General features: G+C 42.5%; 1 protein-coding gene across 1 annotated transcript; it reads left to right on the top strand.

The window, feature by feature from the left end:
* The first annotated feature begins 419 nt into the window (after nucleotides 1-419).
* Nucleotides 420-11,097, top strand: BTBD17 (BTB domain containing 17). Its single transcript, XM_003768547.2, has 3 exons — nucleotides 420-565; nucleotides 7,211-7,487; nucleotides 9,746-11,097. The coding sequence occupies exons 1-3, from the start codon at nucleotides 481-483 to the stop codon at nucleotides 10,827-10,829; spliced, it is 1,446 nt and encodes a 481-aa protein (XP_003768595.1). The 5' UTR covers nucleotides 420-480; the 3' UTR covers nucleotides 10,830-11,097.
* The last annotated feature ends 473 nt before the right edge of the window (nucleotides 11,098-11,570 follow it).

The following is an 11,570-nucleotide window of genomic DNA, read 5'->3' as shown; positions in this document are numbered from 1 at the left end:
CCTAGCATTCCTGCCAAAGAGCTGTCGAGCCTTCTCCGTGCTGGGGCACCAGGCTGGGTCATGAGAGTGGAGGAGGCATCCTTAACTAGGGATTGGCAGAGTCCCCAGAAACTCCCACCTCCTCTGGCTTGCCTGCCCTCCAGGGGGCTTGCATCACCCCTGGGAAGACAAGAAGGGAAAAGCAGATCCTGGGAGCAGGTGGGAAAGCCTGGGGATTGCAGAGGGTCCACTGCCCCCCTCGGGGGCCTAGCTGGTCCACACAATAGTCTTGTCGGCTGTCATGCTGAAGCTCAAGTGGTTGTCTGGGCAACAGCTGAGGTCAGTTTCCACCAATCCAAGGCAAAGATAGGTTGGGGGAGGGAGGCAGGGTAGAAAGGAGGGGAATTTGTCCCCCCACTAAAGCCAGCATCCTATATAAGGAGCCAGGGAAGTGGGGAAGGGATCATTGTGTGCTGTTGGGCTGGGGGTGAGGACACAAAGATGCCTGGGACTCATCACTCCAAATTTGGGGCCTGGGGCAACTTCTGGGCCACCATGACCCTATTGGGCCTAGCTGTGCATAACGGTAAGCACAAGGGATGGGACAAAATAAGGCAGGAAGTCCTTTCCCTTTGGGGTGGGGGTGAAGGGTCTAAGAAAGGTGAGGAGTCCACCATGGCATTTCCAAGAACTCTTGGAAGGGGTCCCGATGGGGGGGGTCCCTTGGTTGCCACAGAAACATCTGTGTGGGGTCCATGGAAGGGACTGGCTATATACTCTCTCTACTGTCTCATCCCAGAACTATGGAGGGATAGTTGATTTTGAACGTCTTGGGCAGGGAGACTGTCTCTGATCAGCTGCCCCTCTCTTAGAGCCATAGCATATAAAAGTTGGAAGGGACTTTAAAGACCTTTTCATTCATCCTTTCCTCCTCCACATCCTTACTTCCCCTCCCCCTCCCTTACTTAGTCGGCTTAGGGACAGAAAAGAAGCTGTTGGCATCGGGACAGGGGAGAACAAACTGAAGCTTTGCTTTTCTTCTTCTCTCCCTGCCCCCTAAAAGTCGATTTGGGGCATCCTAGGAGCTCTGTCTGACTTGACTTGTTTTTATTTTCATCCCTTTCCCTTTCTCTATTTTTTCATTTCCTCCCCCAGTTCTGCAGGCTGCATGATTTAGAAAATCACATATATACATTTTGTTGGTTTTTTTTTTTTATTTAGTTGTTTTTAGTCACAACTCTTCATGATCTATCTTGGGTTTTTCCTGGAAAAATAGTGGAGTGATTTGCAGTTTCCTTCTTTAGATCATTTTATAGATGAAGAAATTGAGGCACAGGGTAAAGTGACTTGGCCAGGGTCACACAGCTAATACGTGTCTGAGATCAGTTTTAAACTCAGGAAGACGAGACTTTCTGACTCCAGGTCCAGTACTCTATTCACACTATCCATTAATTGGGGTCATAATAATAATTAATAATAGATAACATTTATAAAGCTTTTTTAAAGGTTTGCAAAGCAGTTTTCATATGTTATCTCAATGGACATTCACAACAACCCTAGGAGGCAGATGTTATTATTATCCCCATTTTCAGATGGGGAAATGGAGTTCGAGAAGGGGTTATTTTCCCAGGTTATCATGGTAGGTGTCTGAGAACAGATTTGAAATCAGGTCCAGGAAACCTCCATTTATAGAATCGTAGATTTAGCATTGAAAGGCACCTTGGAAGCCAACTAGCCCAATCCTCACCATTTATCCCAGGTGAGAAAACTGAGGTCCATGAAAATAAAATAACTTAGGACAGTTAGATGGCACAGTGGATAGACCACTGGCCCTGGGATCAGAAGGACCTGAGTTCAAATCCAGCCTCAGACACTTAACATTTACTAGCTATGTGACGTTGGGAAAGTCACTTAACCCCAATATGTCATGATAAGAGAAAGAAAAATGAAGTAACTTGTCTAAATTCACAAAGGTACTAAAGTCCTCTGCTTCTAAATTCTTTTATTACACTATTCAAGGTCCCAGATCAGGGACCTTAGGTCTCATTTAACTTCTCTGAGCTTCAATTTCTTACCCATAAAAATGGGAAGAGGGCAATAATAATTTATTATTATAAGCAATATTTTATAAAGACATTGTGGTCTAATACCCTGGGTGAGGAACAGATTAAAATTAGTTGGGAAATATTTAATAAAATAAATAAAATACAATAGAACAGAGTTAATGTTAATATTTAGCTGGAGGGCACAGTGGATAGAGTACTGAGTCTGGGGTCAGGAAGACTCATCTTATTGAGTTCAAACCTGACCTCAGACACTTATTTGCTGTGTGACCTTGGCCAAGTCACTTTATCCTGTTTGCCTCAGTTTCCACATCTGTAAAATGAGCTAGAGAAGGAAATGGCAAATTACTTTAGTGTCTTTGCCAAGAAAACCCTAAAAATGGATCATAAAGAATTGGAAGTGACTGAAAACAACTAAAAAAACAAAAAACAACAAAATATTAATATTTTATTTTCTAAGTCATGTAGTCTGCAAGGATCCTTATGTACAATTTAGTGACCTTCCTTCCTAATTGAGTTTGACACCACTAGCATTTGTAATAGATAGTATAGTTGACATTGGAATGAGGAGGACCTGACTTTAGGGAAGTCAAATTAGCTTCTCAGAATCCTCAGTCTAAGAAAATGATAGATAAGATGACATCCTATGTTGCATTAGTTTCCTCATTTAGCACTTCCCTATAACCTTGAAAGAGAAGGGTGAATCTGTATTTTGTAAAATAATAAAAATCACAATAAATTGTGAGCAAAGTGCTTTGTAAATGGTTAAACTTACTAAGTTATTTCAATATTAAGTGAGTGGAATAATATCCTTTCTTCCGGGATGTTATCAGTAATAGATTTTTGGAGATCTGTATCATTTACTGCTGAGGTTACCTTTATTTGGCATTTTTACCCTTCAATATAGTCACATACTTTATAATGCAAAGACCATATTCTGAGCTCTCTTATAATTTGGCTCATTTTTGCTTTAGCTTTGACTATAGGACAAAGTCTATGAAGTACAAACAGAGGTATTGTGAAGTTCAAATGAAATAATGCATGTAAAGCATTTTACAAACCTTAAAGTGTTATGTAAATGCATGTTATGATTATTATTATTAGCCCACAGTTATCAGCTCTTTAGTCTACTGATGACTTTATTTCTGAGCCTTCTGCTATACTCTTGCTGAGTTTAAGCAATGTTTATAGAGCAATACTATGGATATGCTAGTAAATATTTAAATACTGATTTTCTAGGGGAAAAAAAGTATGCCATACACCAGTGATTCTCAAACTTTTGTTCTCAATATCTTTATCCTATTAAAAACAATTGAGGATCTGTCCAAAAAATTTTTGTTTATGTGGGTTATAATTATAGATATTGATCACATTAAAAATAAAAACTAATTATGAATTTGTAGACTCTCTGAAAGGATTTCAGAGATTCCTAGGCTTCTCTTGACCAGACTTTGAGAATCACTGCATACACTTTTAGATTTAATCTACATTATTTTTACTTTCTTAAGTCTAGAAACAGGGCGACTCTATGCTGGATCTGGAGTCAGAAAAAAATGAATTTAAATATTAGACTTCAGACCCTTACTAAATATGTGACCCTGTACAAGTCACTGAGCCCAACTTACTTTAGTTTCCTCATTTGTAAAACGAGTTGTACAAGAAAATGTCAAACTACTCCAATTTCTTTGCCAAGAAAATCCCACATGTGGCCTGAGTCACCTATGACTAAAATGACTGAACAACAACAGAAGTATAGACAATCAATAAAACAATAAATCAAACCCTAACACATAAGGAATGCTGATTTCTGAAATGTAAATGCTCAGACTGAAAATTTAATAGTCAGAACTGCCTCTATATCTCTGAGTGAAAGGCAGATGCAATATAGTCAGCCTATAGCTCTGTACTCCTAAATAAAAGGAGAATAAAAAGCATACTAAAAATCTTGATAATGGGTCAGAGTTTCTCCCTCACAAGATGGTCTTCTGAAAACTGGATTTATAGTTAATTCCTGTACTTTCTCTGTTAGAATTTGAACAAGACTCAATTCCATTAAATTATCATGCAGTTTTAGAAAAGTCAATCTAAAACTTTTGGTTAAAAAGTTGGGTCAGCATCTGTATCCAGAGAAAGAACTATGGAAACTAAATGTGAATCAAAGCATAATATTTTCATCTTTTGTTGTTGTTTGTTAACTTTTTTTCTTTCTCATGGTTTTTTCCCCTTTGATCTGATTTTTCTTGTGTCATATGAAGAATATGGAAATATGTTAGAATTGCACACATTTAGCCTATATAGGATTGCTTGTTGCCTTGAGGACGGTGGAGGAGAAAGAGGAAGAAAAATCTGAAACACAAGGTTTTGCAAAGGCAAATGTTTAAACTATCTTTGCATGTATTTGGGGAAAAAATAAAATACTATTAAAGAATTTTTTAAAAAGGAAAAAAAAGTTGGTCCAGCAACCTCTTTAGTTCAAAGGATGTGTGTGTGTGTGTGTGTGTGTGTGTGTGTGTGTGTGTGTTTGTGTGTGTATGTTTAGGGGAAAGGGGTGACTTATGAACAAAGTCATGTACTTTTGTAACCCTAATGCCTAGGGGAAAAAGTATAAAGGATTTGAAGAAAAGCAAAGAGAGATGCACTGGATGGTTCTGGAACAATGGCCTAAGGCTGCTCTCTCCCTGAGCTAAGACAAGGTATGGGAGCACCTCAGCAGCTAGGTGGCAACAGTGAAGTCACAAAGACCTGAATTTGAATCCTGTTTCAGACACTCTTTCACTGAATGATCCTGGGTAATCAATTTAATTTTTTCTCAGACTCAGTTTCCTTATTTGTAAAATGGGGATAATAATAGAACCTGCCTCTCAGGATTGTTGATAGGATACAAGGAAATAAAATGTGTAAAGAGCTTCGCGAATCTTGAAAGCACTATGTCAGTATTAGCTCTCATCATTAGCTCTGTTATCTCTATAGAAGAACTAGGGGGACGCTTCCTAAACAGCCTGCCCACTATCACTACCAGCACTAATGCTACCACTAGCTTGCATATGAACATGATCATAGATTTAGATCTGGAAGGACTTCTAAGGTCATTACAAATGGGGAAACCGAGGGAGGAAAGATAAAGAGACTTGCCAGAGGTCCCAGAGGTAGTGAATGGCATTATGCCCCTTTGTGGTTGCAGATCATTTCAGATCCCATTTGAAGCTTCTAATAGTCTTGTGAGATGGATCAGGAAAGGGCAGCTCAGAGAATTATTAACAGGGGTATTTTTGAGGAAGGAAACAAAACTCAGAGGAGTCCGGTACCTTTTTGGCCAAATTATACAGCTCATATGTATGAATTTTTATTTTTTTGGTTGATTTTTTTTTTTTGTTGTTGTTGTTGTTGGAGGGTAGACCTGGACCTAGGATCCAGGCCTTCTGCCTAATATTCTAGTTCTTGATGGTGCAGTGAATAGAGGACAAGGCCTGAAGGCAGGAAGATCTGCATTCAAATCCAGCCTCAGATCCTTACTAGCTGTGAGACTCTGAGTCATTCACTTAATTTCTGTCTGCCTCAGTTTCTTCAATTGTAAAACAGTAATAATAATGATAACAGAATCTACCTCCCAAAGTTGTGGTGAGGCTCACAGGAGATATTTGTAAAGCATTTAGGATAACTATAGGAGCTTAATAAATGCTTATTCATCTTCCCTTCCACCACCACCTTTCTCCTTTCTTATATAACACCTGCTGTAAAATCAGGAGGACTTGAGTTCAAATAAGAATTCAGACATTTACAAGCTGTGTGATTCTGGGGAAGTCACTTAACCCTGATTGTCTCCAAAATAAAATAAAAAATTTAAAAAGTAAAGTATGTTTAATAAATAAATAATAATTTTTAAAGAGTGTAGATCTATTGAGAAATTCCAAAGTGGAACTCAAAATTAAAAAAAAAAAAGAATGTTAAAAAATAAATACATTTTAAATTAAATAAATAAATGAAATGTAGATCATAGCACTCCTCTCAATAAACTTCAAAGGATTCCTATTACCTTCAAGATCAACTACAAAGTACTTGGCTTGTTGCTGAAAGCTCTTTATAAATGGGCTTCTCCTTACCTTTCCAGTCTTCTTAGGTTTTTACAACCTTCTACCAAGTCTGTGGTTCAGCTACTAGCCCACTTGTTAAAAGAAAGTTCATTTCCTGACTGTGTGCCTTTATAATGGCTGTCCCTTATTCCTGGAATGTTCTCTATACCTGCTGCTTAATTTCCCTACTTTCCTTCAAGTCTCAGCTTATTTTTCTTTTTTCTTTTTCCAGTGGTTGTTGGGGTAGAGAGAGGTAGTTAAAGTATAGAAGGGGTCAAGGAATATTTAGGAAAAAAAAAAGAATTTCATTGCGACATTAAAAAAAAAAGCATAGAAACAAACAGAAGGAAGTTCAGAAAGAAATACAGACATGCAGGACAGCTTTGAAAGCTACAGGTTGAATTTAACAGGCATAAAAGGAAAAGCAAGCTGTATACATAGTATAGATTTGTAGTTTCATGTATAATCCCTTTTCCCTCCTCTACCATATATATGGAAAGGCCTTTTGGATTTGGCACTTATTTTAATGTTAAATTTTTAAATATTTTATATAACTACATGTAAAAATAATTTTGAACATTGGTTTTTAAAAATTTTGAGTTCCAAATTATATCCTTTTTTCTCCTCTTCTGTCCTTGAGAAAGGAAATAGTTTGATATAGATTATATATATACAGTCATGAAAGACATTTCCACATTATGGATTTTTCATTTGTTAAATTCAAATTATAAATAAATAAATTTCTCAAATGCCACCTTCTGTAGGAGGCCTTCCTCAACCTCTTATAGCCTTCCTTTTAAGATTACTTCCCATCACCCCAATATTATTCTTGTGATTTAAATGTTGGATTTTCCATTAGAATGTGCTCCTTGAGGGCAGAGACTTTTTTTTTGGGGGGGGGGGACTGGATATCAGCAGCACTTTGAATGGTATCTGATACATTATAAGCACTTAAATGCTTGTTGAAGGAGAAAATACTCTTTTGACTGCATGGGTGAGCAATTGCCACTGGGCTACTGTCCTCCTTATGTAGATCTCACTGGGGCTTCCTAGTCCTGCTCCACTGTTTCCCTTCAGTCTATGTTCCTCCCTTCCCAGCCCAGAAAGCACATGTCGCCGGGGAAGCAGCAGATGCCTCTATTAACCACTCCTTGATGATGCTCCAGCGCTTGCAGGAGTTACAACAGCTGGGCAATGAGAGCGACACGGTGTTGCGGGTGCAAGCCGCAGGTACGGATGAAGTCCACATCTTCCATACTCACCGGCTGCTCCTGGGTCTGCAGAGTGAGGTATTCCAGGGACTACTATACAACCAAAGTGAGGTGACATTGCAGGAGCCCAGGGATTGTGCTGCTGTCTTTGACAAATTTATCAGGTAGAGTCAAATTCATCAGGATCCTTTAGTTGGGATCTTGGGGGATCAGATTCCTGTTGGGGTCTTTGAGGAGTCAAGCTTATTAGGGTCTTTGGGGGTGGTTGAGTTCATTAGGGTCTTTAGCTAGAGTCTTTGGGGATCAGGGTCCTTTTATCAAGGTCTTTGGGGGATCAAGTTCATGAGGGTCTTTAACTGGGGTCTTTAGGGATCAGTGTGCTTCTATGGGGTCTTTGAGGAGTCGAGCTCATTAGGGTCTTTCTTTTGGAATCTCTAGGGAATCAAGTTCATCAGGGTCCTTCATTTGGGGCCTTTGGGTCAGAAATGGGCTGAAGGTGGGAGGAGTGAGGTTTTTCCATAAGGGATGGTCTTTTCCCTTTCAAAGTCCCCTAGATCTTCTCTCTGGTGATTCATAAATGTTCAGGGGCCTCCAGAGATGATCACATCCCAGTTGGTGGGCAAAATGACATCTCTCCAATTTAGATAGATGTAGAATAGTCCTCTTACAAATGTGACAGCTTCCTTTCACTAGAGAGCCTATTGCTAAGTGATTGCAAGGATCAAAGATATTCCTACCTAGAGCTATAATTAGCATGAGGATATTAGTGCTTTGCTTCAGGACCCTGATTTTGGGGGTGCTTTTTTGGGGGGTCTGCACCCACCCCACAGTATCCTGGTGCCATGGTACCCTTCTTTAAAGGGTCATATGGTACAGGCTTAACTCTCTGGGTCATATTACTTTACTAGTATAACTACACCTATGATACAGTGACAGTCCTTTCAACTCCAAATTTGTTGGCACAAAAATTCTTAGTGTTGTATTCCTACTGTCTATCACAATACAAATCTATTTATTCTTTCTGGGTTTTCTTGGGTTGAAGATCACTAGCTCTCTGTCCATAAGGCAGACAAGCCAATTTTCTCCTCTTCTTTCCCGTCTCTGGATAAACTGACTGGCACTCTGTATTCCTTGGAAAGTTGGCAGGAAAAATGTGACAGGAAAGCTGTCACAACAGCCCTGTGAGAAAGGTGTTATTATTATCATCATTTTACAATTGAGAAAACTGAGGTAGACAAAGGTTAAGTAACTTTCCCAGGTTCACATAGCTAGAAAGTCTCCAAGAGCAGATTTGAATTTAGGTCTTTCTGACTCCAGGTCCAGCACTCTATCCACTGCACCACCTAGAAGCTGAAATATATAGATGGATATGGATGTCGAGAGACAAATGAACGAATATAAATAGATTGATGGATAATTAGATAAAGTAAATATAGAGACAGATATGAATAGATAAATGAGTGGTAGATAGAGAGACAGAGACACACAGAAGGACAGAGGGGGTGTTTGTGTGTGGGTATGAAAGAGAGAGAGAGAGAGACAGACAGACAGACAGAAAGGGAATGTGTGTGTGAGAGAGAGACAGAGACAGAGACAAGAGAGAGACAGAAACAGAGAGAGGGGAGAGATAGAGAGAGACAGAAACAGATAGAGAGACAGACAAAGGCAATGTGTGTGTGTGTATATGTATGAGAGAGAGAAAGAGACAAGAGAGATAAACACAGAGAGACAGAGAGAGAATGAGTGTGTGAAGGTGAAATCAAAATAGAGAAGACAGTAAGGGAGAAGACAGGCAGTAACAAAGATTAATGAAGCAACAAGACGGGCTGGCAAAGGAGGAAGCTGATAGCAGTGAAAGAACAAGACAGTGAGATGCAATAGACAAACAGTTCTTGATCCATAGAATGTTGAAGCTAGAAGGGGTAGTAGGGATCCCTTAGTCCAACCCCCTCATTTCATAGAGGAAGGAACGGTCATCCTGAGAAAGGCACTGGCAGAGATGAGACCATGAGAAAGCTGGGACAGACTCACAGACCCTGAGAGGAAGCTTGGTAAGGAAGAACGAGAGACATGGGGGCGGGAGCAGCAGGGAGATACATTAATCATAAGAAAAGGTGTAGCTTGCTGAAGAAAAAAACTCCAGATGTGGAGAAGACGAGTTCAAATTTGACTTCTCTGACCTCTCTGGCCTTCAGTATAAAATGGGGCAGGGGGCAGTGGATGATCTCTAAGGCTCCAGCTCTATAATTTCAATGAAGGGAGGAGATGCTCAGCCTGTTCTTTTTAAGTGGCGCTCTCCTTAATTGCCCACGACCACTGGTCTGGATCTTCTCCCCAGGCCCACCCCTTCCTGGTGAGCCTGGCCGGGTGAGGTGAGCGCCACAGCTTGGCCCCCACCCTCTTCTTTTTCCTCCCCTTCCAGGTACCTGTACTGCGGGGAGCTGTCCCTCCTGATGTCTCAGGCCATCCCCCTGCACAGACTGGCCAGCAAATACGGCGTGGCTTCCCTACAGCAAGGCATAACGGAGTACATGAAGTCACACCTCGTGGGGGAGGTGGGGGGGCCCGGCCCGGCCGTGGGGTGGTACCACTATGCGGCACGAACAGGCAACGAGGACCTGAGAGAGAGCTGCCTCCAGTTCCTGGCTTGGAACCTGTCGGCAGTGGTGGGGAGCTCTGAGTGGGGGGAGGTGACCCCGGAGCTCCTGGCCCAACTCCTGGATCGCTCTGACCTGGTGCTCCAAGATGAATTAGAACTCTTCCAGGCCCTGGAAGTCTGGCTGGACCGAGCCCGCCCTCCCACGCCTGTGGCTGAGCAGGCCCTGAGATCCATCCGCTACCCCATGATCCCCCCGGCCCAGCTGTTCCAGCTGCAGGCCCAGTCGCCGGCACTGGCGCGTCACGGAGAGGCTGTGGGGGATCTCCTCCTGCAGGCCTACCAGTTCCACTCAGCCTCTCCCCTCCACTACGCCAAATTCTTTGATATCAATGGCAGCGCCTTCCTGCCTCGCAACTACCTTTCCTCGGCCTGGGGGGCCCTCTGGGTCATTAGCAACCCCGCCAGGGATGACCGGAGCACGAGCTTCCAGACGCAGCTGGGCCCCAGCGGGCACGACGCGGGCAGGCGGGTGACGTGGAACGTCCTGTTCTCCCCACGCTGGCTGCCCATCAGTCTGCGGCCCGTCTACGCCGACACGGCCGGGGCCGCCCTCCCAGCGGCCCGCCCTGAGGACGGGCGTCCCCGCCTGGTGGTGACCCCGGCCAGCATCAGCGGGGACGCCGCCGGCGTCAGCTTCCAGAAGACGGTCTTGGTGGGGGCTCGACAGCAGGGCCGGCTCCTGATCCGCCATGCTTACAGCTTCCACCAGAGCAGCGACGAGTCTGGGGACTTCCTGGCCCACACTGACCTGCAGCGGCGCAACTCCGAGTACTTGGTGGAGAACGCCCTTCACCTGCATCTCATCATCAAGCCCATCTACCACAGCCTCATTCGGACCCACAAGTAGGGGGAAAGACGACGGGAAGGAGGGAAGGAAAAAGGGAAGGCTTCTCTGACTCCCCAGGATGAGAACATTATGAATGGCAGGGACATAAGCAGCTGACCTTCTGGAACGGTGGCCAGACACATGGCCCAAGGCCTCTGAATGGGGCACTAAAGGCATCTCCAAGGGAGCTAGGACCCCTCTTTGGAGCCTGGTGTAGAGCAGGGCTTCTTAAACTTTTCCATATAAGACCCCTTTTCACATGAGAAATTTTTATGTGACCCCAGATATATAAAATAGGAGTACAAATCAAACATTTGCTGATAATAAATCATAATTTTGTGATCCCCAAACTCAGTTATGAGACCCCATATATGGTTGTAAACCACAGTTTCAGAAGCAGGAGTGTAGGAGACTTTGCCTTTCTTCTCAACATGCTATATGGCTCCTAAGTGTGTGGGTATGGACAGGGTTAGTCGGGTCATCATCATCAGCAGCAGCATCATTATCATAACAACCTACAACCATCCTATCAAGAAGACTGAGCTCAAACCTGATCTCAGTCACACTAGCTGCATGATCCTGGGCAAGTCACTTAACCCCTATTTGTTTAAATTTCCTCATCTCTAAATGAGAACAGCAGCACCCACCTCCAAAGGTTTTTGTAGAGATCAAATGAGATAACAATTGTAAAGTGCTTAGTTAGTGTGGTATCTAGCATATAGTGGGCACTGTATAAATACTACCTATTATCAGTATCATTAC

The sequence above is a fragment of the Sarcophilus harrisii genome, chromosome 4 (genome assembly GCF_902635505.1).
Source record: "Sarcophilus harrisii chromosome 4, mSarHar1.11, whole genome shotgun sequence".
Taxonomy (NCBI): domain Eukaryota; kingdom Metazoa; phylum Chordata; class Mammalia; order Dasyuromorphia; family Dasyuridae; genus Sarcophilus; species Sarcophilus harrisii.
The sequence above is the reverse complement of the archived record's forward strand: the minus strand, read 5'-3'. Positions and strand labels throughout refer to the sequence as shown.

Excerpts from the sequence above, each read along its gene's own strand:
- BTBD17 (XM_003768547.2), top strand. The coding sequence starts at position 481 with ATGCCTGGGACTCATCACTCCAAATTTGGGGCCTGGGGCAACTTCTGG. Across the intron at positions 566-7,210 it reads GGGCCTAGCTGTGCATAACG|CCCAGAAAGCACATGTCGCC; the intron begins GTAAGCACAAGG and ends CTCCCTTCCCAG. Across the intron at positions 7,488-9,745 it reads GTCTTTGACAAATTTATCAG|GTACCTGTACTGCGGGGAGC; the intron begins GTAGAGTCAAAT and ends CTCCCCTTCCAG.